The sequence below is a fragment of the Eucyclogobius newberryi genome, unplaced genomic scaffold, assembly GCF_026437365.1.
Source record: "Eucyclogobius newberryi isolate DKJ021-1_F unplaced genomic scaffold, fEucNew1.0.hap1 SCAF_10, whole genome shotgun sequence".
NCBI lineage: Eukaryota > Metazoa > Chordata > Actinopteri > Gobiiformes > Gobiidae > Eucyclogobius > Eucyclogobius newberryi.
This window is the reverse complement of record NW_027315724.1, coordinates 25843186-25870107: the sequence shown is the minus strand read 5'-3', so window position 1 is coordinate 25870107 and position 26922 is coordinate 25843186. Positions and strand designations below refer to the sequence as shown.

General features: G+C 39.6%; 2 protein-coding genes across 5 annotated transcripts; one reads left to right on the top strand and one right to left on the bottom strand.

Moving 5' to 3' along the window:
* Positions 1 to 219: 219 nt before the first annotated feature.
* slc47a4 (solute carrier family 47 member 4) lies at positions 220 to 22271 on the top strand. Of its 3 annotated transcripts, none has more exons than XM_072464356.1 (17): positions 220 to 360; positions 474 to 575; positions 665 to 733; positions 811 to 959; positions 1401 to 1443; positions 1514 to 1558; positions 1693 to 1790; positions 1860 to 1957; positions 20593 to 20706; positions 20790 to 20857; positions 20933 to 21041; positions 21112 to 21187; positions 21383 to 21452; positions 21531 to 21663; positions 21745 to 21839; positions 21918 to 21965; positions 22044 to 22271. In XM_072464356.1, exons 1-17 carry the CDS (start codon positions 250 to 252, stop codon positions 22269 to 22271), a joined length of 1656 nt encoding a protein of 551 aa, XP_072320457.1. In that variant the 5' UTR covers positions 220 to 249. The 3 variants fall into 3 exon arrangements, with proteins under 3 accessions (XP_072320457.1, XP_072320459.1, XP_072320458.1); XM_072464358.1 differs by lacking the exons at positions 220 to 360; positions 474 to 575; positions 665 to 733; ... (3 more) ...; positions 1693 to 1790; positions 1860 to 1957 and adding exons at positions 19016 to 19132; positions 19201 to 19302; positions 19403 to 19462; ... (3 more) ...; positions 20253 to 20350; positions 20425 to 20522; XM_072464357.1 differs by lacking the exons at positions 220 to 360; positions 474 to 575; positions 665 to 733; ... (3 more) ...; positions 1693 to 1790; positions 1860 to 1957 and adding exons at positions 19016 to 19132; positions 19201 to 19302; positions 19403 to 19471; ... (3 more) ...; positions 20253 to 20350; positions 20425 to 20522.
* slc47a3 (solute carrier family 47 member 3) lies at positions 22269 to 25925 on the bottom strand. 2 transcript variants are annotated; one of them, XM_072464355.1, is made up of 17 exons: positions 25806 to 25925; positions 25630 to 25731; positions 25489 to 25557; positions 25261 to 25409; positions 25142 to 25184; positions 25032 to 25076; positions 24787 to 24884; positions 24612 to 24709; positions 24395 to 24508; positions 24254 to 24321; positions 24080 to 24188; positions 23845 to 23920; positions 23631 to 23700; positions 23408 to 23540; positions 23144 to 23238; positions 23011 to 23047; positions 22269 to 22680 (listed from the first exon to the last, which is right to left on the bottom strand). In XM_072464355.1, exons 1-17 carry the CDS (start codon positions 25914 to 25916, stop codon positions 22496 to 22498), a joined length of 1602 nt encoding a protein of 533 aa, XP_072320456.1. In that variant the 5' UTR covers positions 25917 to 25925; the 3' UTR covers positions 22269 to 22495. The 2 variants fall into 2 exon arrangements, with proteins under 2 accessions (XP_072320456.1, XP_072320454.1); XM_072464353.1 differs by having other exon boundaries at positions 25032 to 25184; positions 25269 to 25409; positions 25806 to 25887.
* Between the last annotated feature and the right edge of the window lie 997 nt (positions 25926 to 26922).

Genomic DNA, 26922 nt, shown 5'->3' with positions numbered 1-26922 from the left:
ATTTGGCAAATGGTTGAGGGCTGGAATCAAACTCATGACACCGCGATGGTAGCAACCACACATGTGCAGTGCATTTACCCACTGTACCATGGGCAAAGAACTTCACGGAAATATTTCAAACTTCATTGAAATTGTTTGTCTGGGTCACAATGGTTAATAAGTTATGTTTTAGGCTTCCTCTGAAATGATTTACACCATCTAATTTATTCTATACACAAGCGCTACACAGGACAGTACATTGTGGCAGACATGGAGACATCCATCAGCGACCGACTCTTCTGCTGCCCATGGGTGCGCCGCAGGGTGCCGGTGGCCTACAGGGACGAGCTTTACCATGTCCTCATGATAACACTGCCTGTGGTAAGGAGCATCGTTTATAATGGACAGAAAGATTAGAACTGGGACTGCATAATTTATGAAGTTGAAGCCTGAAAATGTCTTTGTTCAAAGTAAGCAGGATTTTTTCATTCCAGTTGATTACTCAAATTCTCAGTTACATGCCGTCCTTTGTGAACACCATGTTCTGTGGACGTTTGGGAAATAATGTAATGGCTGGCTATGGTCTGGCTTGTGCTGTAAGTAGTGCTGTGTAACAAAACAGTAATAACATAAATTATCAAATAATGAACATACATTTATATAAACTGTATATAATGTGTTTTAGACCATCAATATTACAACGGCTTCCACAGGATATGGTCTTGCAGTGGCCTGTGATACGCTGGTGTCTCAGGTCTGACATGCTGAATAACACACAATACAAGGTGACTGCCTGCTTCATTCTAAAGCCCTTGTGTGTCTCTGGGTTAGACTTTTGGGGGTAAAAACCTGTTACGTGTTGGAGTGATTCTGCAGCGGAGCATTCTCATCCTGCTGCTGTTCTGTTTGCCCTGCTGGGCACTGCTCATCAATGCACAGGCCATCCTGCTCTGTCTGGGACAGGACCCTGAGGTCGCCAGGTAACACACATCCTACACTGGCATCATCATCAACAACAACAACAACAACAACAACAACAACAACAACAACAACAACAACAACAACAACAACATTAGTGCAATCTAGTGCAAGCTGTTCCTGAACCCTCTGAAGTACAAATTGGCTTGAGCCTTTGTGAAGCTGAGACAGAAGTTTTGGACTCTGATGTCTGTTTTACTCTAATCATAAGTAGATGAATAGTGTGGGTTTGGAGTACAAACTGACCCAGATGCATCCTAGAATGATTGATTTGACTGGAAATAAGGGTTAAAGCTGTATTTTTATGTACAACATATCAAGCAGCTTGCGAGTTCCCTTTTATAAGATGGTGGACAAATTGGAATAAATAAAGAAAAACTCCAATGCCGACGTCATAAGCATGTCTTATGTACATTTACATGTATACATGTCTGTGATTCCAGAATAGCCCAGCTCTATATCACTGCCTTTATCCCATCTGTACCAGTAAGTGCTGACTCCCTCATGTGGCCCAACACTGGGAGCGTTAGCTGAACTTGTCTATTTTTGTTTATAGGCCATGTATCTCCAGCATCTGCAGGTCTCCTATTTACAGAACCAGGTGCACCACTCTTCCTAAAAAAAAACAATTAAAAAATCATTGTATTTGAAATGTCTTCAAATATCTGCAGCATTTCAATGTCATGTTACTATTTGCTTTATACACAGTGTAATTAAATTGCATAACTTTTTCAGGTTATCATCCTGCCTCAGATGTTCACGGCGGTTGCAGCAAACATAGCAAATCTGATAACTAACTATATTCTTGTGCACTGGATGGAGTTGGGCATCAGGTTAGAGAAGATTCAAATAAACAGTTACAGAGATGTGACTTCATATTAAAGCTATATCTTTCTGTGAAGTGGTTCTGTTGCAGCAAACGCCTTGTGGCGTTTCTATTCCTGTGGGTTCCTCTTTATTTATATTCGGTGGAAGAATCTGCATGCTGCGACGTGGGGAGGTGAGGCCTTTGTCAAATTTGCCTCATGCATGCCACACTTTAAATTTATATCAAATAGTCATATTCCTCCCCCTACAGGCTGGTCTACAGAAGCACTGCAGGAGTGGGGCTCTTACATGAAACTGGCCCTTGCCAGTGCAGTGATGAAGTGTTCAGAGTGGTGGATTTATGAGTGTGGAGGGTTCTTAGCAGGTAATCATATTGGAAAAACTGTATTATTTTTATTTTTCCAATTTACAATATTTTATTTAGGAATGCAGAGTGGAGATGAGCTGGCTGCTCAGCACGGACTTGTGATGATAGCATTCATAACATACATGGTAGTAGCTTTTACTTTAACTGAACTTAACTGAACTTACAACATGTATGAAACTCTACATGACACTTTTTAGTTTCCTATGGGAATACAAGCGGCCGCCTATACTCGTGTGGGCAACGCACTTGGAGCAGGAAACACTTCAAGAGCCAAACTGACAATGAAAGTCTCCTTTGGACTTGCAGGTCAGGTCAAATTGTCGTTAAAGCATGTTACCAAGCAACCCACAACTCTTATTCACCTGTACCCCTTTTTGCAGTTAGCTTTGCCATAGTTCAAGGTGCTGTGCTTGGCTCTATTAAACATGTAATTGGCTACAGTTTTACCAATGATGAGTAAGTATCAATAAATACATTTTAAATGTTAATATTCCAATGTGTACATCATGTTTGTCATCTGTAAAAAACCCTTCAGAAACATTGTAAGCCTGATCTCGCACATGATGAATGCCTACTGCTTCTTACAGTTTTTTGATGGACTTGTGGTGAGTTGTTGTTTAGATGCACTGTGCTGGGGATATTGTACTGATTACATGCTGTCTACAGTGTGTGTCGACCGGCATCTTTGTGGGCACAGGGAAACAGAAGATTCCGGCTGTGGCAAACATTGTTGGATATTACGGCATTGGACTCTCAATGGGACTGGTGCTGATGTTTGTAGCAAAACTAAAAACGTTAGGTAACGTATAATTGTTTCATTTAGTTGTTACTAAGGGCTCTTTGCTGCTGAATTTCATATGTGATAATGTCAGACTCACAGATGGGGGTAAGAGACAGTTCTCCCCATACTTACCTGAACTTGCTAATAAGGGGAGTGAAAAGTTGAGAGAGGAAAACGTTCAAAGATATAATCTGGACGATGTTTTTAAACATCTTGATTTTTTAAAATGGTCCAGATGAATAATTTTTCTACAAATACCTCATCAACCCAACAATACTGTAGGTTCTCTTTGTACTGCAGCTTTTAGCCACTGCCTTTCGTGTGTTACTTGATCGACTTTATGAAATGGGTGTTTGGAGTGTGGAGTCCAACCCTAACTGTTCTGTCACTAATCAAACCTTTTTGGATGAATGTGAACATACAATGGATCATGGAGAGGCTGAAGGCCCAGAACGACCACCATCCTTTGATCCTTTCAAGATAAGAGAACCTTTATTTGTCCCACAATGGGGAAATTCCAGTGAGATACGTTTTAAGATATCTTGCACCCTCCATATATATATTTTTAAAAAAAGTAATAGGCCTTGTGAAATGTCATATAATCCAACCACTATTCATCAGTGACTATCACTCTGCACAGGATTTTGGCTGGGACTGTTAATCTGTGTATTTTTGCAATCCACCTTCTTCGTCATCATCATTGTCTTTAAACTGGACTGGAAGGAAATAACCGATGAGGTAAACTTTTGTCTAAATTAAGTTATGACTTGAATCTTTGCCAAGTTTGTTTACAAGACTTTACAGGAGCGATCGACGTAATGTGTTCTGTTATGTTGTTTCAGGCTGTAAAACGAGCACACAAGATGAAAAGCCAGTCATTATTAAATAAAAAAATGCTATTAGAAAAAAATTGTAATGACACTGTACACACTTCTGGAACTGAAAATGTAAGTAAATTATATTTTTTAGTATGAGATTGTTTTCAAATCTGACATGAATGTATTATGATTTGCATATTCTGTAGTGTTTAAAATAGTGAAAACATTTATTCATTTTTCTACCGTTCTCCCGTTTTTGGGTCTTTTATGGTTCGCAGGGTTAACACAGAGACAGACACACAGACAAACATTCACTAGGGCCAATTTAGCCTACACTTGCATGTCTTTGACCAGTGGGAGGAACCCGGAGATGGTAACACGGGGAGAACACGCAGAGACCCCCCCAGAGATCATGTGAACAGAGAACAGCATTTATTTATTTTTTGGAAAGTTTGGAAAGTTTAAAAATACCTGATCAGATATCAAAGACGTGTGTAAGTACTGTCATAATCAAATTCCTTTTTTGTTTTACAATTAACTCAAAATATTTTTAAATTACTGTTTGGCAAAGGTGGGTCGTAGTCGTACTCGTAGTGACATTTACTCACTCACTTTTTTCAAGAAATTTTACATCTTGAATTTATTTTTTGACACTATACTTTCCCCTACTTGAATAATATAATTTTATTGAAGTAACAGTACCATTACTTAAGTTAAAGTTTTGACAAAAGCTTTATGTTTGCAACATGAAATTATTTGAACATTTGTATTTCTTGAACACAGATATGATTTAATTATTCTTTCTTAAATTGTTGTGTCTATGCTTTGAAAATATCAGATTTTGTGAACTACAGAACTATATATAACATTATAAACAAGATGTTACGTGCAGATTTATTCTTACAGTTACTCTCACCATAATAGTTTCCCCAAATACTTTTAAACTCTAACTTGAGTTCCTTGGACCGCTACTTTGTACTTTTTCTTGAGTAATATTATTTCGAAGTCACCATTACTTTACTCTTAACTGAATAGTATGTTTAGCTACACTACCCACCTCTGTGATTTGGCTGTCACTGGTATTTTTTTCTATGCTCTGAAAGGTGATGTTTGCATGATGTTTGATGTTTTGCATTAATAATTTGTGTTATTTTCTCTCCTAGACAGTGGATGGCTACAACGCTCCGTGCCCAGGAAGTGATGAGGCAGTGAATAGGGCAAGAGTTGCTCTGTCCTCCACTCAGCTGCTGCTCAGGCGTGGACTCGTGGCACTGGGAGCGGTGGCTGTTCTGGCTCTGGGTGTTTCTGTGCACTTCCTGGTACCTCTCCCTGAACCACAGTCCTCACTGATCAATGCCACTTTGGAGTTGACCAACACAACAAACTCCTCCACTTTGCAGTTCCCAATCTAATAATGACTTGCACACTGGTTATAGATGTTTGATTATACTTAAATTAAATGTTTAATGCTTGTTCGATTTCAGAGTGATATTTTTCAAAGTAAAATAAGAACAAGAACCAAGTAAATTATAAATGAACTTGCTAAAAGCTTGTTATTTCCCCAAGATCTGCAAAAAGAAGCATAGAAAGAAAGATAGAAGTATGACTTTAGGTTCATAAATACACTATTATTGTTGAATGTTTAATGTTTTTACTACATATTGTTTTTGTAATAAAACTAATGATGATGATGACGATGATGAATATAAATAGCAGTTTGTTATTTCAATGTAATACAATACTATCTATGATTATGTAATTGTGTGTATGACTTTTCTTAGTTTAGATATAATTTTGTTTTTTCAGCAAAACAATGTGAACTTTGTGGGTCAATCTTAACTTTTATGTCACAATAGATAACAGAAAAATGTTTATGTGTGATTTTGAGGCTGTATTTTCTTACAAGACTTCAATAAAAGAAACTGACCTCAAAACTGGGATCACCCAAAAAGTCTGCTTTGATTGAACCGGTCTCTCACAGTCTTTGTTGTTTTGGCTGCTTTCCAAGGCAGCTGTGACTATATTCCATCACCACAACTAGCCCATCTGCCTTCAACAAGTACAAAACTGACTAATCTTTCCTGCAGACCATTGGTGACATCAATTGCTGTGAACATGGAACAGACTTTGTGCCATCGGATTGCACTGGCCTATAGAGAAGAACTGTCCCATATCATTACAATGACGGGGCCACTGGTAAGGATCTTACGTTGAGTAAAGATATTAATCAACAGGCTGAATTGAACACAACATGTATGAAACTCTACATGACACTTTTTAGTTTCCTATGGGAATACAAGCGGCCGCCTATACTCGTGTGGGCAACGCACTTGGAGCAGGAAACACTTCAAGAGCCAAACTGACAATGAAAGTCTCCTTTGGACTTGCAGGTCAGGTCAAATTGTCGTTAAAGCATGTTACCAAGCAACCCACAACTCTTATTCACCTGTACCCCTTTTTGCAGTTAGCTTTGCCATAGTTCAAGGTGCTGTGCTTGGCTCTATTAAACATGTAATTGGCTACAGTTTTACCAATGATGAGTAAGTATCAATAAATACATTTTAAATGTTAATATTCCAATGTGTACATCATGTTTGTCATCTGTAAAAAACCCTTCAGAAACATTGTAAGCCTGATCTCGCACATGATGAATGCCTACTGCTTCTTACAGTTTTTTGATGGACTTGTGGTGAGTTGTTGTTTAGATGCACTGTGCTGGGGATATTGTACTGATTACATGCTGTCTACAGTGTGTGTCGACCGGCATCTTTGTGGGCACAGGGAAACAGAAGATTCCGGCTGTGGCAAACATTGTTGGATATTACGGCATTGGACTCTCAATGGGACTGGTGCTGATGTTTGTAGCAAAACTAAAAACGTTAGGTAACGTATAATTGTTTCATTTAGTTGTTACTAAGGGCTCTTTGCTGCTGAATTTCATATGTGATAATGTCAGACTCACAGATGGGGGTAAGAGACAGTTCTCCCCATACTTACCTGAACTTGCTAATAAGGGGAGTGAAAAGTTGAGAGAGGAAAACGTTCAAAGATATAATCTGGACGATGTTTTTAAACATCTTGATTTTTTAAAATGGTCCAGATGAATAATTTTTCTACAAATACCTCATCAACCCAACAATACTGTAGGTTCTCTTTGTACTGCAGCTTTTAGCCACTGCCTTTCGTGTGTTACTTGATCGACTTTATGAAATGGGTGTTTGGAGTGTGGAGTCCAACCCTAACTGTTCTGTCACTAATCAAACCTTTTTGGATGAATGTGAACATACAATGGATCATGGAGAGGCTGAAGGCCCAGAACGACCACCATCCTTTGATCCTTTCAAGATAAGAGAACCTTTATTTGTCCCACAATGGGGAAATTCCAGTGAGATACGTTTTAAGATATCTTGCACCCTCCATATATATATTTAAAAAAAAAGTAATAGGCCTTGTGAAATGTCATATAATCCAACCACTATTCATCAGTGACTATCACTCTGCACAGGATTTTGGCTGGGACTGTTAATCTGTGTATTTTTGCAATCCACCTTCTTCGTCATCATCATTGTCTTTAAACTGGACTGGAAGGAAATAACCGATGAGGTAAACTTTTGTCTAAATTAAGTTATGACTTGAATCTTTGCCAAGTTTGTTTACAAGACTTTACAGGAGCGATCAACGTAATGTGTTCTGTTATGTTGTTTCAGGCTGTAAAACGAGCACACAAGATGTTATTAAATGAAAAAATGCTATTAGAAAAAAATAGTAATGACACTGTACACACTTCTGGAACTGAAAATGTAAGTAAATTATATTTTTTAGTATGAGATTGTTTTCAAATCTGACATGAATGTATTATGATTTGCATATTCTGTAGTGTTTAAAATAGTTAAAACATTTATTCATTTTTCTACCGTTCTCCCGTTTTTGGGTCTTTTATGGTTCGCAGGGTTAACACAGAGACAGACACACAGACAAACATTCACTAGGGCCAATTTAGCCTACACTTGCATGTCTTTGACCAGTGGGAGGAACCCGGAGATGGTAACACGGGGAGAACACGCAGAGACCCCCCCAGAGATCATGTGAACAGAGAACAGCATTTATTTATTTTTTGGAAAGTTTGGAAAGTTTAAAAGTACCTGATCAGATATCAAAGACGTGTGTATGTACTGTCATAATCAAATTCCTTTTTTGTTTTACAATTAACTCAAAGTATTTTTAAATTACTGTTTGGCAGAGGTGGGTCGTAGTCGTACTCGTAGTGACAATTTTACATCTTGAATTTACTTTTTGACACTATACTTTCTCCTACTTATTGAAGTAACAGTACCATTACTTAAGTTAAAGTTTTGACAAAAGCTTTATGTTTGCAACATGAAATTATTTGAACATTTGTATTTCTTGAACACAGATATGATTTAATTATTCTTTCTTAAATTGTTGTGTCTATGCTTTGAAAATATCAGATTTTGTGAACTACAGAACTATATATAACATTATAAACAAGATGTTACGTGCAGATTTATTCTTACAGTTACTCTCACCATAATAGTTTCCCCAAATACTTTTAAACTCTAACTTGAGTTCCTTGGACCGCTACTTTGTACTTTTTCTTGAGTAATATTATTTCGAAGTCACCATTACTTTACTCTTAACTGAATAGTATGTTTAGCTACACTACCCACCTCTGTGATTTGGATGTCACTGGTATTTTTTTTATGCTCTGAAAGGTGATGTTTGCATGATGTTTTGCATTAATAATTAGGCCCGAGCCCCAGCAGGGCGGAGGGCCTATTGCTCCCGCAATGCTGCCGAAGGCAGCATTGCAACTGTCTGACCAAACATGCGGGCGCAGCCCGCATGTTTGGTACCCCGTCGCCCCTGGCAAGTACAGTGAACTAGCCCATGCCGAAGGCATGGATCATGCATACTTACTCCTGCTATGACAGAAATAGTCAACAATTAGTGAATGGGCGTAGCCCATTCACTAATTGTTGACAACAGCAGCGCGAAGCGCTGCATTCCTCCAAAAACCCTCCTGGCATCGTCCCGTACGCGAGAATCCATGCCGCAGGCATGGGCCATGCTTGTATCTGCTCAAATCAATGGAAGTCTATGGGGAGAGGGCGGGGCATCCCGACGGAATAGGGACTGACGAGCGCGTAAGCGCTCGTAATGATGATTCCACCCCATGGCGGCATCGGGAAGGCTTAGAGCTTTCAAACGATGTATAATTTGTTGTTATAGTGAAAACGGCTATATTGTTTTTGCTAAAAATATTATTATTTTTATTTTTATTATTTTTCTTGTTCTTCTGCTTTTTGATCTCTAATTTGACCCCCTGAACATGCTCAAAAACTCACCAAACTTTGCCCAAAATTCAGAATCGGCGAAAAATTTGATTTTTTCTGGGCCATTTTTTTTTTCGTTAAAAAATGGCGCGACAGCGCCACCGACAAAAGTCAAAATACATTGCGCCTATGGGAGACGCCCCGAGGTCAACTTTGGCGTAAAGCTACGAAATTCGGGACACGCATTCCTCTCGTGAGGACAAACAAAAAAAATCATTGTGGCCACGCCCCCAGACTTACCCTATGGCCGCCATCTTCCTTTGAAAATGAAAACACGCTGTGTTAGCCATTTTGTTCGCGTCAAACTTTGACGAACTCCTCCTAGGGCGTTTTGCCCACCGACTTCAAAATCGGCGGACGTCCTCTGGACAAGTGGGGCATCTAAAGTTATTCAATTTTTTGAGATACCTTTTACGGTCTGTGTGCGGCGCAGCCGCAAAGTTGGACAACTTATTTTGGAATATTGCAGATCTAAAAATTGTTCCCATTTGATCAAAACAAGTCCGATTAGGACCAAATTTGAATCAGTTGTTCAACTTTCTAGTTTGGACCAGTTTATGGTGACAAAATTTAAATGGGCGCGATAGCGCCCCCTACAGAGTGACCTTTAAATTAACATTGAAGGTCAAAAATTAGTTTTACCAAAATTTTCTAAACTTTACCCAAAATTCTATTTTGGCGTCCCGATCAAAAAAGCCAATCAGACAAATGCCTTAATTTTTACGGCGTAGTCGTAGCGATGACATAAACCTCCCATGTTATCCCTATGGGAAAACCGCTAAATCTCTTGAATATCCACATTTTTCTGTTTCACACTTTAACGAAGTCCTCCTAGTGCGTTTTGCCCACCGACCTCAAAATCGGTGTACGTCCTCTAGACAAGTGGGGCATCTAAAGTTATCCAAATTTTAAGGATAGCTTTTACGGTCTCTGTGCGACGGAGCCGCAAACGTTTCCCTGAATTCTGACTATTTGGCCTTCAGAGTGGCCTATAAACAATAGAGTTTTTCCAAATGACATGATATTTTGAACAAAATTCTAATTTGCCATCCTGATCATACAAGTATGAGAGCCAAAGTCATATTTTGTACGGCGTAACCGTAGCGATGACAGAAACATCCCATGTTATCCTTATGGGAAAATCGTAGAATCGCTCAAATCACCACATTTTTACGCTTCACACTTTAACAAACTCCTCCTAGGGCGATTGTCCGAACAAACTCATATTTGGGGAAAATCATCTACACAAGCGGGCCATCAAAAGGTATCCATATTTTGATTCTAAGTAATACGGTCTCTGTGTGGCGGACCCGCAAATATGTCACAAATGGAAAAACAGCGAAATCTTTAAAATGACCACATTTTTACGCTTCACACTTTAACAAACTCCTCCTAGTGCGTTTGGCCCACCGATCTCAAAATCGGTGTATCTCCTCTAGACAAGTGGGGCATCTAAATTTATTCAAATTTTATGGATATCATTTACGGTCTCTGTGCAGCTGAGCCCCAAACTTTCCGCAGAATTTGGACTATTTGGCCTTCAGAGTGGCCTATAAACAAGAGTTTTTCCAAATGACATGACATTTTGCACACAATTCTCATTTGCCATCCCCAAAATAAAAGTATGGGAGCCAAAGTCATATTTTGTACAGCGTAGCCATAGCGATGACAGAAACATCCCATGTTATCCCTATGGGGAAACCGCAAAATCTCTAAAATGACCACATTTTTACACTTCACACTTTAACAAACTCCTCCTAGGGCGATTGTCCGATCGAGTTCATATTTGGGGAGACTCATCTACACAAGCGGGGCATCAAAAGTTATCCATATTTTTATTCCAAGTGTCACGGTCTCTGTGCGCTGGAGCTGCACATTTGACCGACATTTGTGTTCATTTGCACTGGTTAAGCACAGCATTGTACATGTCCAATGTGTCGCTGTCTTAGTTCTTAGACAATTGCGTTAGCGCCAACTCTGTAAAATGCAGAGAGCAGAGTCGGAAGGCCGGCGGCCCGCGAGGGCCGTTGGATGCCGCTTGCGGCTTTAATTATTATTATTTTTCTTGTTCTTCTTCAGCGCTTTGAACTCTAATTTGACCCCCTGAACATGCTCAAAAACTCACCAAACTTTGCCCAAAATTCAAAATCGGCGAAAATTTTTTTTTTTTCTGGGCCATTTTTTTTTTCGTAAAAAAATGGCGCGACAGCGCCACCGACAAAAGTCAAAATACATTGCGCCTATGGGAGACGCCCCGAGGTCAACTTTGTCGTAAAGCTACGAAATTCGGGACACGCATTCCTCTCGTGAGGACAAAAAAAAAAAATCATTGTGGCCACGCCCCCAGACTTACCCTATGGCTGCCATCTTCCTTTGAAAATGAAAACACGCTGTGTTAGCCATTTTGTTCACGTCAAACTTTGACGAACTCCTCCTAGGGCGTTTTGCCCACCGACTTCAAAATCGGCGTACGTCCTCTGGACAAGTGGGGCATCTAAAGTTATCCAATTTTTTGAGATACCTTTTACGGTCTGTGTGCGGCGCAGCCGCAAAGTTGGACAACTTATTTTGGAATATTGCAGATCTAAAAATTGCTCCCATTTGATCAAAAAGAGTCCGATTAGGACCAAATTTGAATCAGTTCTTAAACTTTCTAGTTTGGACCAGTTTATGATGACAAAATTGAAATGGGCGCGATAGCGCCCCCTACAGAGTGACCTTTAAATTAACATTGAAGGTCAAAAATTAGTTTTACCAAAATGTTCTACACTTTACCCAAAATTCTATTTTGGCGTCCCGATCAAAAAAGCCAATCAGACAAATGCCTTATTTTTTACGGCGTAGTCGTAGCGATGACAGAAACCTCCCATGTTATCCCTATGGGAAAACCGCAACATCGCTCAAATCACCACATTTTTACGCTTCACACTTTAACAAACTCCTCCTAGGGCGATTGTCCGATCAAACTCATATTTGGGGAAAATCATCAATCATCTACACAAGCGGGGCATCAAAAGTTATCCATATTTTGATTCTAAGTGCTACGGTCTCTGTGTGGCGGACCCGCAAATATATGTCACAAATGGGAAAACAGCGAAATCTCTAAAATGACCACGTTTTCACGCTTCACACTTTAACCAACTCCTCCCAGGGCGATTGCCCGATCAAGCTCATATTTGGGGAAATCATCTACACAAATGGGGCATCAAAAGTTATCCATATTTTGATTTTAAGTGCTACGGTCTCTGTGTGGCGGACCCGCAAATATATGTCACAAATGGGAAAAACGCCAAATCCTTGAAATGTTCACATTTATGCTTCACACTTTAATGAACTCCTCTGTGGGCAATAGCTCGATCAAGCTCATATTTGGGGAAAATAATCTACACAAGCGGAGCATCAAAAGTTATCCATATTTTTATTCCAAGTGTCACGGTCTCTGTGCGCTGGAGCTGCATATTTGACCGACATTTGTGTTCATTTGCACTGGTTGTCCACATGTCCAATGTGTCACTGTCTTAGTTCTTAGATAATTGCGTTAGCGCCATCTCTGTAAAATGCAGAGAGCAGAGTCGGAAGGCCGGCGGCCCGCGAGGGCCGTTGGATGCCGCTTGCGGCTTTAATTTTTATTATTTTTCTTGTTCTTCTGCTTTTTGAGCTCTAATTTGACCCCCTGAACATGCTCAAAAACTCACCAAACTTTGCCCAAAATTCAGAATCGGCGAAAAATTTGATTTTTTCAGGGCCATTTTTTTTTTCGTCAAAAAATGGCGCGACAGCGCCACCGACAAAAGTCAAAATACATTGCGCCTATGGGAGACGCCCCGAGGTCAACTTTGTCGTAAAGCTACGAAATTCGGGACACGCATTCCTCTCGTGAGGACAAAAAAAAAAAATCATTGTGACCACGCCCTCAGACTTACCCTATGGCCGCCATCTTCCTTTGAAAATGAAAACACGCTGTGTTAGCCATTTTGTTCACGTCAAACTTTGACGAACTCCTCCTAGGGCGTTTTGCCCACCGACTTCAAAATCGGCGCACGTCCTCTGGACAAGTGGGGCATCTAAAGTTATCCAATTTTTTGAGATACCTATTACGGTCTGTGTGCGGCGCAGCCACAAAGTTGGACAACTTATTTTGGAATATTGCAGATCTAAAAATTGCTCCCATTTGATCAAAACGAGTCCGATTAGGACCAAATTTGAATCAGTTGTTAAACTTTCCGGTTTGGACCAGTTTATGATGACAAAATTGAAATGGGCGCGATAGCGCCCCCTTAAGAGTGACCTTGAAATTAACATTGAAGGTCAAAAATTAGTTTTACCAAAATGTTCTAAACTTTACCCAAAATTCTATTTTGGCGTCCCGATCAAAAAAGCCAATCAGACAAATGCCTTATTTTTTACGGCGTAGTCGTAGCGATGACAGAAACCTCCCATGTTATCCCTATGGGAAAACCGCAAAATCTCTCAAATATCCACATTTTTATGTTTCACACTTTAACGAACTCTTCCTAGTGCGTTTTGCCCACGAACCTCAAAATCGGTGTACGTCCTCTAGACAAGTGGGGCATCTAAATTTATCCAAATTTTAAGGATAACTTTTACGGTCTCTGTGCGACGGAGCCGGCAACGTTTCCCAGAATTCTGACTATTTGGCCTTCAGAGTGGCCTATAAACAATAGAGTTTTTCCAAATGACATGATATTTTGAACAAAATTCTAATTTGCCATCCTGATCATAAAAGTATGAGAGCCAAAGTCATATTTTGTACGGCGTAACCGAAGCGTTGACAGAAACATCCCATGTTATCCTTATGGGAAGATTGTAGAATCGCTCAAATCACCACATTTTTACGCTTCACACTTTAACAAACTCCTCCTAGGGCGATTGCCCGATCAAGTTCATATTTGGGGAAAATCATATACACAAACGGGGCATCAAAAGTTAGTCATATTTTGATTTTAAGTGGTACGGTCTCTGTGCCGTGGAGCTGCAATTATACTGTCACAAATGGGAAAACGCCAAATCTTTGAAATGTTCACATTTACGCTTCACACTTTAACAAACTCCTCCTAGTGCGTTTGGCCCACCAATCTCAAAATCGGTGTACCTCCTCTAGACAAGTGGGGCATCTAAAGTTATTCAAATTTTATCGATAACATTTACGGTCTCTGTGCAGCTGAGCCGCAAACTTTTCGCAGAATTTGGACTATTTGGCCTTCAGAGTGGCCTATAAACAAGAGTTTTTCCAAATGACATGACATTTTGCACACAATTCTCATTTGCCATCCCCAAAATAAAAAGTATGGGAGCCAAAATCATATTTGGTAAAGCGTAGCCGTAGCGATGACAGAAACATCCCATGTTATCCCTATGGGGAAACCGCAAAATCTCTAAAATGACCACATTTTTACACTTCACACTTTAACAAACTCCTCCTAGGGCGAATACCCGATCAAGTTCATATCATCTACACAAGCGGGGCATCAAAAGTTATCCATATTTTGATTTTAAGTACTAGGGTCTCTGTGCGGTAGAGCCGCAAATATATGTCACAAATGGGAAAAACGCCAAATCCTTGAAATGTTCACATTTACGCTTCACACTTTAACAAACTCCTCCGTGGGCAATAGCTCGATCAAGCTTTACTTTGGGAAATATCTTCTACACAAGCGCGGCATCAAAAGTTATCCATATTTTTATTCCAAGTGCTACGGTCTCTGTGCGGCGGCGCAGCACATTTGACTGACACTTGTGTTCATTTGCACTGGATTGGCCATGTCCAATGTGTCGCCGTCTGTCAAGTTCTTTTTTAATTCAACACAATAAGGGGGCCATCTTTATCAAGTCGAAAGCGCAGAGTCGGAAGGCCGGCGGCCCGCGAGGGCCGTTGGATGCCGCTTGCGGCTTTAATTTTTCTTGTTCTTCTTCAGCGCTTTGAGCTCTAATTTGACCCCCTGAACATGCTCAAAAACTCACCAAACTTTGCCCAAAATTCAGAATCGGCGAAAATTTTTATTTTTTCTGGGCCATTTTTTTTTTCGTTAAAAAATGGCGCGACAGCGCCACCAACAAAAGTCAAAATACATTGCGCCTATGGGAGACGCCCCGAGGTCAACTTTGGCGTAAAGCTACGAAATTCGGGACACGCATTCCTCTCGTGAGGACAAACAAAAAAAATCATTGTGGCCACGCCCCCAGACTTACCCTATGGCCACCATCTTCCTTTGAAAATGAAAACACGCTGTGTTAGCCATTTTGTTCACGTCAAACTTTGACGAACTCCTCCTAGGGCGTTTTGCCCACCGACTTCAAAATCGGCGTACGTCCTCTGGACAAGTGGGGCATCTAAAGTTATCCAATTTTTTTAGATACCTTTTACGGTCTGTGTGCGGCGCAGCCGCAAAGTTGGACAACTTATTTTGGAATATTGCAGATCTAAAAATTGCTCCCATTTGATCAAAACGAGTCCGATCAGGACCAAATTTGAATAAGTTGTTAAACTTTCTAGTTTGGACCAGTTTAGGCTGACAAAATTGAAATGGGCGCGATAGCGCCCCCTACAGAGTGACCTTTAAATTAACATTGAAGGTCAAAAATTAGTTTTACCAAAATTGTCTAAACTTTACCCAAAATTCTATTTTGCCATCCCGATCACAAAAGCCAATCACAAAAATGCCTAAATTTTTACGGCGTAGTCGTAGCGATGACAGAAACCTCCCATGTTATCCCTATGGGAAAACCACAAAATCTCTCAAATTACCACATTTTTATGTTTTACACTTTAACGAAGTCCTCCTAGTGCGTTTTGCCCACCAACCTCAAAATCGGTGTACGTCCTCTAGACAAGTGGTGCATCTAAAGTTATCCAAATTTTAAAGATAACTTTTACGGTCTCTGTGCGACGGAGCCGCAAACGTTTCCCAGAATTCTGACTATTTGGCCTTCAGAGTGGCCTATAAACAATAGAGTTTTTCCAAATGACATGACATTTTGCACTAAATTCTAATTTGCCATCCTGATCATACAAGTATGAGAGCCAAAGTCATATTTTGTACGGCGTAACCGTAGCGATGACAGAAACATCCCATGTTATCCTTATGGGAAAATCGCAAAATCGCTCAAATCACCACATTTTTACGCTTCACACTTTAACGAACTCCTCCTAGGGCGATTGTCCGATCAAGTTCATATTTGGGGAATATCATCTACACAAGCGGGGCATCAAAACTTATCCATATTTTGATTCTAGGTGCTACGGTCTCTGTGTGGCGGACCCGCAAATATATGTCAGAAATGGGAAAACAGCGAAATCTCTGAAATGTTCACATTTACGCTTCACACTTTAACAAACTCCTCTGTGGGCAATAGCCCGATCAAGCTCATATTTGGGGAAAATTATCTACACAAGCGGGGCATCAAAAGTTATCCATATTTTTATTCCAAGTGTCACGGTCTCTGTGTGGCTGACCCGCACATTTGACCGACATTTGTGTTCATTTGCACTGGATTTGCCATGTCAATTGTGTCGCCGTCTGTCAAGTTCTTTTTTAATTCAACACAATAAGGGCGCCATCTTTATCAAGTCGAAAGCGCAGAGTCGGAAGGCCGGCGGCCCGCGAGGGCCGTTGGATGCCGCTTGCGGCTTTAATTTTTCTTGTTCTTCTTCAGCGCTTTGATCTCTAATTTGACCCCCTGAACATGCTCAAAAACTCACCAAACTTTGCCCAAAATTCAGAATCGGCGAAAAATGTTATTTTTTCTGGGCCATTTTTTTTTCCGTTAAAAAATGGCGCGACAGCGCCACCGACAAAAGTCAAAATACATTGCGCCTATGGGAGACGCCCCGAGGTCAACTTTGGCGTAAAGCTACGAAATTCGGAACACGCATTCCTCTCGTGAGGACAAACAAAAAAAATCTAGTGCGTTTTACCCACCAACCTCTAAATCGCTGTACGTCCTCTAGACAAGTGGTGCATCTAAAGTTATCCAAATTTTAAGGATAACTTTTACGGTCTCTGTGCGACGGAGCCGCAAACGTTTCCCAGAATTCTGACTATTTGGCCTTCAGAGTGGCCTATAAACAATAGAGTTTTTCCAAATGACATGATATTTTGAACAAAATTCTAATTTGCCATCCTGATCATAAAAGTATGAGAGCCAAAGTCATATTTTGTACGGCGTAACCGTAGCGATGACAGAAATATCCCATGTTATCCTTATGGGAAAATCGCAGAATCGCTCAAATCACCACATTTTTACGCTTCACACTTTAATGAACTCCTCCTAGGGCGATTGTCCGATCAAGTTCATATTTGGAGAATATCATCTACACAAGCGGGGCATCAAAACTTGTCCATATTTTGATTCTAAGTGCTACGGTCTCTGTGTGGCGGACCCGCAAATCTATGTCACAAATGGGAAAACAGCGAAATCTCTAAAATGACCACATTTTTACGCTTCACACTTTAACGAACTCCTCCTAGGGCAATAGCTCGATCAAGCTCATATTTGGGGAGAATCATCTACACAAGCGGGGCATCAAAAATTAGTCATATTTTGATTTTAAGTGGTACGGTCTTTGTGCCGTGGAGCTGCAAATATACTGTCACAAATGGGAAAAACGCCAAATCCTTGAAATGTTCACATTTACGCTTCACACTTTAACAAACTCCTCCCTGGGCAATAGCTCGATCAAGCTTTACTTTGGGAAATATCATCTACACAAGCGGGGCAGCAAAAGTTATCCATATTTTTATTCCAAGTGCTACGGTCTCTGTGCGGCGGCGCAGCAAATTTGACTGACACTTGTGTTGATTTGCACTGGATTGGCCATGTCCAATGTGTCGCCGTCTGTCAAGTTCTTTTTTAATTCAACACAATAAGGGCGCCATCTTTATCAAGTCGAAAGCGCAGAGTCGGAAGGCCGGCGGCCTGCGAGGGCCGTTGGATGCCGCTTGCGGCTTTAATTTGTGTTATTTTCTCTCCTAGACAGTGGATGGCTACAACGCTCCGTGCCCAGGAAGTGATGAGGCAGTGAATAGGGCAAGAGTTGCTCTGTCCTCCACTCAGCTGCTGCTCAGGCGTGGACTCGTGGCACTGGGAGCGGTGGCTGTTCTGGCTCTGGGTGTTTCTGTGCACTTCCTGGTACCTCTCCCTGAACCACAGTCCTCACTGATCAATGCCACTTTGGAGTTGACCAACACAACAAACTCCTCCACTTTGCAGTTCCCAATCTAATAATGACTTGCACACTGGTTATAGATGTTTGATTATACTTAAATTAAATGTTTAATGCTTGTTCGATTTCAGAGTGATATTTTTCAAAGTAAAATAAGAACAAGAACCAAGTAAATTATAAATGAACTTGCTAAAAGCTTGTTATTTCCCCAAGATCTGCAAAAAGAAGCATAGAAAGAAAGATAGAAGTATGACTTTAGGTTCATAAATACACTATTATTGTTGAATGTTTAATGTTTTTACTACATATTGTTTTTGTAATAAAACTAATGATGATGATGACGATGATGAATATAAATAGCAGTTTGTTATTTCAATGTAATACAATACTATCTATGATTATGTAATTGTGTGTATGACTTTTCTTAGTTTAGATATAATTTTGTTTTTTCAGCAAAACAATGTGAACTTTGTGTGTCAATCTTAACTTTTATGTCACAATAGATAACAGAAAAATGTTTATGTGTGATTTTGAGGCTGTATTTTCTTACAAGACTTCAATAAAAGAAACTGACCTCAAAACTGGGATCACCCAAAAAGTCTGCTTTGATTGAACCGGTCTCTCACAGTCTTTGTTGTTTTGGCTGCTTTCCAAGGCAGCTGTGACTACATTCCATCACCACAACTAGCCCATCTGCCTTCAACAAGTACAAAACTGACTAATCTTTCCTGCAGACCATTGGTGACATCAATTGCTGTGAACATGGAACAGACTTTGTGCCATCGGATTGCACTGGCCTATAGAGAAGAACTGTCCCATATCATTACAATGACGGGGCCACTGGTAAGGATCTTACGTTGAGTAAAGATATTAATCAACAGGCTGAATTGAACACAACAACTGTATTGTAGTTGTTCTCTCGAATCTTCAACTTTCTTCTGCCCTTTGTGATGACCATGTTCTGTGGACGGCTGGGAAATGAGGTGATGGCTGGATACGGATTGGCTTCTGCAGTAAGTACACATATAGTATTGTATTGCCTATAAAAAGAGTTAGTTGTGTATTTTAGATCATAATTCAATAATTCATGTTTTCATTTGATCTTTCCTATAGACAATTAATGTTACCACAGCAGCAACAGGATTTGGTCTAGCAATGGCTTGTGATACACTGGTATCTCAGGTTTGAAATATAGATAATAATTATAGTATTACATTTATCTGATTGTTTACTGACATATTTATGATTCTCAAGACTTTTGGAGGTAAAAACCTGTTACGTGTTGGATTAATTCTGCAGAGGGGCATTCTCATCCTGCTGCTGTTCTGTTTGCCCTGCTGGGCACTGCTCATCAATGCACAGGCCATCCTGCTCTGTCTGGGACAGGACCCCGAGGTCACCAGGTAACAAGGTCCTCTAAGCAGAATCAACCAATTGCTGAACTGTATTGGTGTTCACGGCTGCTTTCTGTATAGTATTAAAATGCAACTGCATTGTGGTAGCTATCATGATTCTGATGACCTCTCCACTGGTGAAAAGAATACAATGTAACTAAGTAGTATATGGGAACCTATTATATGTACTGGATGTGTCCGAAAAATCCTTTATATACAAGGTTTCTTGTTGCAGAATAGCACAGCTGTATATAACATACTACCTTCCAGCTGTACCTGTAAGTATTTGATCCCCCAGATTGTATTTTTCGTACAAATGATTTAATACATTTACAATAGAGATATTAACGTCCATGTGGCACACACGGAATGTTTTATTTCTATTTTGACTGACCATCGTCTCACTGCCACCTTCTCTTTACTTATCAGGCAATGTTTCTACATCACCTTCAAGTGTCTTACCTGCAGAACCAGGTGCAGAGTCTCAGAACTAATCATTTGTCTGTTAAATAGAAGCTGAATTTGAAATGACTTGTAGATTCTAGCTGTTAGTGTTTGTTTGTATATAGGGTATAACAATGCCTCAAGTATATACTGCGCTGATGGCAAATGTCGCTAATGTTGGAACTAACTACATCCTCCTGTACTGGCTGGACCTGGGGGTGAGGTGAGAATGCATCACACATAACTGTTTTGTCACTTATTTTGTTGGATTATACTTTTGACCATGTGTGTCTGCAGTGGGTCAGCTGCGTCCAACACTCTGTCTCAGTTTTACATATGTGTCTTTCTATTTGCTTACATTCGATGGAAAAAGCTCTATGCTGCAACATGGGAGGGTAAGTGCCAATTTTGATCAGAAATCTCTTTGTCAATGCTTTTTCCCTTTGTGTCTGGCTCCACCTGCAGGTTGGTCTGTGGAATCACTGCAGGAGTGGGGGTCCTACATGAAACTGGCCATTCCCACCACCATGATGAAGTGTTTTGAGTGGTGGGTTTATGAGATAGGAGGATTTCTTGCTGGTAAGAGTACTGCTTTCTGCATATATTTGTAATAAAAAATATCTACATATGGAAAAGATGAGTTAAAAATTCAGAATGTTTAGGAATGTTGAGTGAGAACGAGCTGGCTGCCCAACATGCTGCTATGATGGTGACATTAATGACATACATGGTAAGGCATTACTTCAACAATATCATTGCTGATTATTAATTGTATAATTTATACGGAAAAAATACATGTTTCCAGTTTTCTCTGGGTGTTCAGGCTGCAGCCTGTGCTCGTGTTGGAAATGCTCTTGGAGCGGGAGACACTTCTAGGGCCATTCTCGTCTGTAAAATATCCCTCACACTGTCAGGTTGAGCTGAGACTTTTGGAAATTATAGTGATTGCATAATGTACTTTCTTATAATGTATTTTCATTGCAGCAAGCATTGCCTTGATTGAGGGTGTTGTACTTGGTTCTGCTAAAAATGTGATTGGCTATATATTTACCTCTGACAAGTAAGTGTGTGTTCAACTCAAATTGAGGTTCCACTAGTGATTATTCCAAGTTATTATTTGATATTGAACCAGAGGTGTTGTCATTATAATGATCCTGTTTGTACTGCTGGAACTTTTAGAACAACCCTTTCCACCCATTTATTAAATTGTATCTTCACTTGAGTATTAGTAGTTTCTATCTTTTGTGTCTTTCAGAAATATTATAGATCTGGTCGCTCATTTGATGAATGTGTATTGTTTTCTACAGTTCTTTGATGGTCTGGTGGTAAATGCTTGACTTTTCCTTTGGCACATATAATGTAGACTTACTGTTGTATAGTGAAAACCTGTTCTTGTCTTCCAGTGTGTCTGCATGGGCATCTTTGTGGGCACAGGGAAACAGAAGATCCCAGCTGTGGCTAACCTCATTGGTTATTATGGCATTGGACTACCTCTCAGTGTGACATTTATATTTGTGGCAAAAATGAGGATATTTGGTGGGTTAAGTATTCGAACTAAACATCAAACACAAGATGAAAGTGAAGCAGTGAAAACCAGCCTTGTTTTTGGTTACACAGGTTTTTGGTTGGGCCTGCTAATTTGCGTCATTGGGCAGTCCACTTTCTTTATCGTTGTAATTTTCAAGTTGAACTGGAAGAGAATAACAGAAGAGGTAAAGTAAGACCAGTCTTAGTAGCATTGTGATGAGATACATTGTATTGTGTAAATACATTGTTTTGTTATGTTGTAGGCGGTAAAACGAGCCCATATGAACAAGGATGTAAACCTATCACAAACTGTAGGTTTGTTACAGTGCTTGATGTAGAAATCATTTGTATCCACAACACTAGTAGTATCTTGTATATTTGTATTTCAGCTGCCTGATGCCCACACACCTGAGTGCGCTGATAGACTCTCCTCATCTCAGCTCATCATCAGAAGAGGATTCACTTTGTTATCTGCAGTTGGACTTTTTGCTCTGGGAATAACAATACACTTGATAGTGCCTTTGCCAGATGCGTATAAGATTTCTTTACATTGGCTCAATAGCACGCATGACTCTAGTAATATTTCAACTTTAACTGTTCAAAATTATACAAAATAAGGTAAACAGTGATTTTGAATTAAAACTTTAATCTGATTCGCACAAACATTGAATTTGGATTGTATTAGTCATCAGTGTTACATTTAGCATATTTCCTTTCTCTTGTTTGCATTGCAACCTCGGAATCTTTTTACAGATAGCTCTATAATCCTGTTCTATGATGCACTACTACTTGCATTGATGCCTTAATTACTCCCCAACAATCAACACAAAACTAAAGTTAATCACGTTATCAGCAGATATATAATGATTCCCACAGCCAGGATGAAGAGCATGGCTGCCAGAGTCAGGCCTCTGCGCAGCACCAGAGTTCTGTGTGGAAGCTCCTTTGATCCACAGTCGTCTGCGGCTAAAGGTTCAGTGTCCATCAGCTCCACCAGGCCAGGTTCTGCACCATCACTCAGCACAACTGGAAAACAATATGTTTATATAATAAAGGCAATGTCAAACTTGTGAGTTCAGTTATTTAGACAAATGTAATGAAATGTATGTCTCCTTTGCCTCACTATGTTATGCTAACCCAATTCTACAGAGATTGTACAAGGCTCTTAAATACAGCTGTTCTTTTTTCCTGCCAGGGCAAGCCGATTTACAATAAGTACTACTGTGCTGTTGTTGCATACATTTGTTGCCCAACAGTTCAAAGTACAATACAAACTTCATTGACCTCTAGAGTCATGACAAATGTGTGCTAAACAGCACCAAGTTAGTGCTATTATCGAACATACTTTATGTGTACCTTCAGTATTTTCACTGACTCCAGCTCGAATCTTGGCCTGCAAGACAATGCTCAAATATCAAACGCAGTGTACAAACGTTGGATTGATGGACATATAAAAACTGCTATATTGATCTATTATTAAAACATGTACCTCTGCTGTTGCCTTTTCCCAATTCATGCAAACCATGTAGACGACCAGGAATGAACATTGTAGAAACACACAGACAAACAAACCTGTCCAAAGACCTGCAAAGTACTTTACATTTAATGCTTTTACTTGAGCATCCTAACAACACTTGGCTAAAAAACAGCACTGATAAGTCTGCACGAATTGCTCTAACCACAACATGCACCAGAAAGGGAAAATAAAACTTGCGCATTAAAACAAGTCTGCAGTGACAAGTCTGCATCTTACCTTTTATTCCTAGTTTGGCTGCGAACATGAGAGGCACTCCAATGGGGAACCCGATTCCATAATATGCCACAAAATAGCACACAGCCCCAATCTTCTGTTTACCTGCTCCTCTGATGATGCTCCCACAAGAAACCTAGTCGTGCAAGCAGCCAGGAGGGAAAAGACATGGATTAGATACATGCCAGAAAGTATTCATTTTACTCTTTGGGGCCCAGATACTTACTGAGGTTGCATCTAGAAGAATAAATGGGGCGTAAAAAGATATAATATCAGAAACCCTTGCCCTGATTTGTCTGCAAGAAAACAGACAGAAAAACATGCATTTTGATTGTACATAAAATATATTCAGTTAATAATTTTCTCACCATGACCTTAGATACACAACACATTTATAAGCTGTTTATGCCTTCTAAGAAATGTAAATATTTGTAACTCACTCATCATATGTAAAAACATAGGAGATGTGATCCTTGAGGCCTCCTATAAGTATGGCCAAGCAAACAGACACTGATCCTGTGGGAAAATATGTCTCCCTTCACTTAATGTTTGTTCCTTTATCGACACACATTATACATTATATACAGTTAAATGTTACTCTGGTATATTAAAGACAGGTTGCTAGCTCAATTTAACTTGTTTGATGTTCTCTAATGCATTTTTCTTAACCCTTACCTGAGCAGAACATTGTGATTTTGGCGCACAACTTTGCGTGGTCTGTATTTCCCGCTCCCAGTGCATTTCCAACTCTTACACTTCCAGCCACACTAAATCCCATGGGAAACTAGAAATAATTTGGACGTCAATAAATATCTCTCTTCTCATTTGTAATGCTATTTGTCTGGTCACCATGAATGCAATATTAGCCAGCTGGTAGACAACTGACTGAGCTCCCAACTCCACTTCACTTATTAGACCTGAATAACAGAGATTGTGTTTATGTAAAAAATTCAATGCCATTTTTTATTAGACTGTATATTGTGTGGAAACCTGCTAAAAAGCAGCCAATCTCATATGTCCACCATTCGACACACAACATGACCATACTGGGGATGGCCAAGTGAAGGTATGTACTCCAATCCCGTAAACAATCTCTTGACCATCCTGAGTATAGAGACATTCAAATTAGGGCTGTACAATGTGGAATGTAAGTATAATGTTGCAGTTGTGATATGACTAACCATGGGGTGTGTTATGTTGACCTCACCTTCCCATGTAGCCTTATGAAGACCTTTATAGATTATATAGACCCAGAGAATTCCAGCCATAGAAAACTCAGACAGACAACTGGCTAAAGCTGAGCCTCTGTAATATCGAGGTAATAGAAAGAATGTAAGTGTGAGATGGGACAGAGAGAGACACCTTATTTATTTCATACTCACGTTACTCCCAGGTTCAGAACAAAGATGACAATATAATTCATGAAAGCATTAAGGATATTGGCTATAAATCCAGAGATAACTTGAGGCCACAGGATTCCCTGAAATGTAAGATGTTTCTGCTATTTCAAATGAGTATACTACACCAAATACTATACATCACACATTGGCCAGTACCAGTCATCACATTGTGATGACTGTTTTTTCCCCTGCTAAAACATTTAATATTCAAGAAAGAATAGACTTACCTGGTTTTGTAAATATATTATTTGAAGAGAAAACATGAATGTTGCCTGAAAGGACACACAAATGAGTCTCAAATCTACAGTTGGAAAAACAATAATTACATACTGCATACAGGAAGGGCTGGCATGAAGATCTTCACATACATTTGAGCCAACCTGAGAAGTGAGGGCCGAGGATGAATGCAATAGCTGTCCCTTAAAAACAAAATACTAAATGGGAAAAAGATCTGACCTGGCTACCTCGGGTTGCTGCCTCACGGCCAGCAGGATGGGCTCAGTGTTAATCAGAATAGCCCAGCAGGGAAAACACGCCAGTAATAAAATGAGTATGGCTCGTTGAAGAATCACCCCAATTCTGAAGTGATTCCCCCCTCCAAAGGTCTAAACGCAGAGACATGATTTAAGGACATTGTTCCTGATGTTTACATTTTATTAATTGAAAAGATGACGTGATATAAACCTGTGAAATAAGAGTATCACATGCTGAGGCCAAACCAACACCAATGGATATACCTGTAACATTAATGACCTGTGAGGAAGAAGACAATTACAGAAATGTGTACAAATTATGATCTCATGATGACATCATCTGGCTACTTACTGATATGGCCAGAGACACAGCCGCCAACTCTACTCTGCCCAGGTGACCACAGAAAATAGTACTTACAAAATTCACTAAAAATGACATCATCTGGGCCAGAAACTACAAAGGAAAACAGCAATCAAATCCAACATTACTGAATCACTACATATCTATAATGTATCAGACATACTTACCACAGGTACAGCCATTTTAGCTAATTCTCTTGTCTCGGTCTTAAAACCAATTGGAAGAAAACAGCAACTACAACAACAGTCCCTCCATGAAGAGAATATGTTTTGAGTCATGTTTGCTGTGATTCTGGTGTTTTAATGACACAGCAAAATACGTTGCTTTAGGAGAGCCTGGTTGTGTGTATGCCTCAGTTCCTTTGGACAGGTAAAAAATGGACGTTTAAAGTCACGTGGGTTCATGAGGTGATAAGATAGGAGGCAGGCGGGCTTGTGTGTTGTAAAGTTCTGTTCTGTTGTAGCTCACATTGTTATGGGCAGGTGGAGTCATTGTTTAGCTCATACTTAAAAGATCCATAAGAGTTTGCAAAATTATTATTATTGAACAACACACAAAACTACACATAGACAGCAGTTCAAGAGGTCAAAATGGTAAGTTCAAAATGTCATAATCGGAAATAAATGCAAGATTAAATGTTGAAACTTATTTCATTCAAATATTTATTTATGTACTTATTTATATATATTACATTTACAATTTATTTTAGCATGTGTTTTTTCAATGAATTCATGTATTCATTTCAACATTGTTTTTTTCCTCATTTATTTATTTCTACTTTTATTTATATGTCTACAACTGCTACTACTACTATTACTACTACTACTTCTGTGGAGTTTGTATGTTCTTCCTATGTGTGCATTGGTTTCCGCTGAGTATTCCAATTTCCCCTACCACTAAAAACATGTACAATAAACTACATATTCTTTCACATACATATTCATTTCCACATAAAATATACAACACATCTCCAGTGATTGTCATGCACACATACCGTGTGAGACATGATAAGGATATGCAACCAAACATTTCACATTATGCCAATCACAAATAAGGAGAGAAATAATGTGCCTTGTGACATTTAGGGAATGTAGTCCATCCAAATAGACCTATGTTTCACAATGTATGGGAATTTGAGTTTTGCATCCTTGGAGATAGTTTCATTGATCATTGCTTTCAGTGTTTCAGGGTTGGTATGTCCTTTATTTTTGTACAGTTTAGCCATGGTTAGTGTGTCTTTTGTGTTCTCACAACACTCTTATGTTTCAGGGGTGCAATAATTAC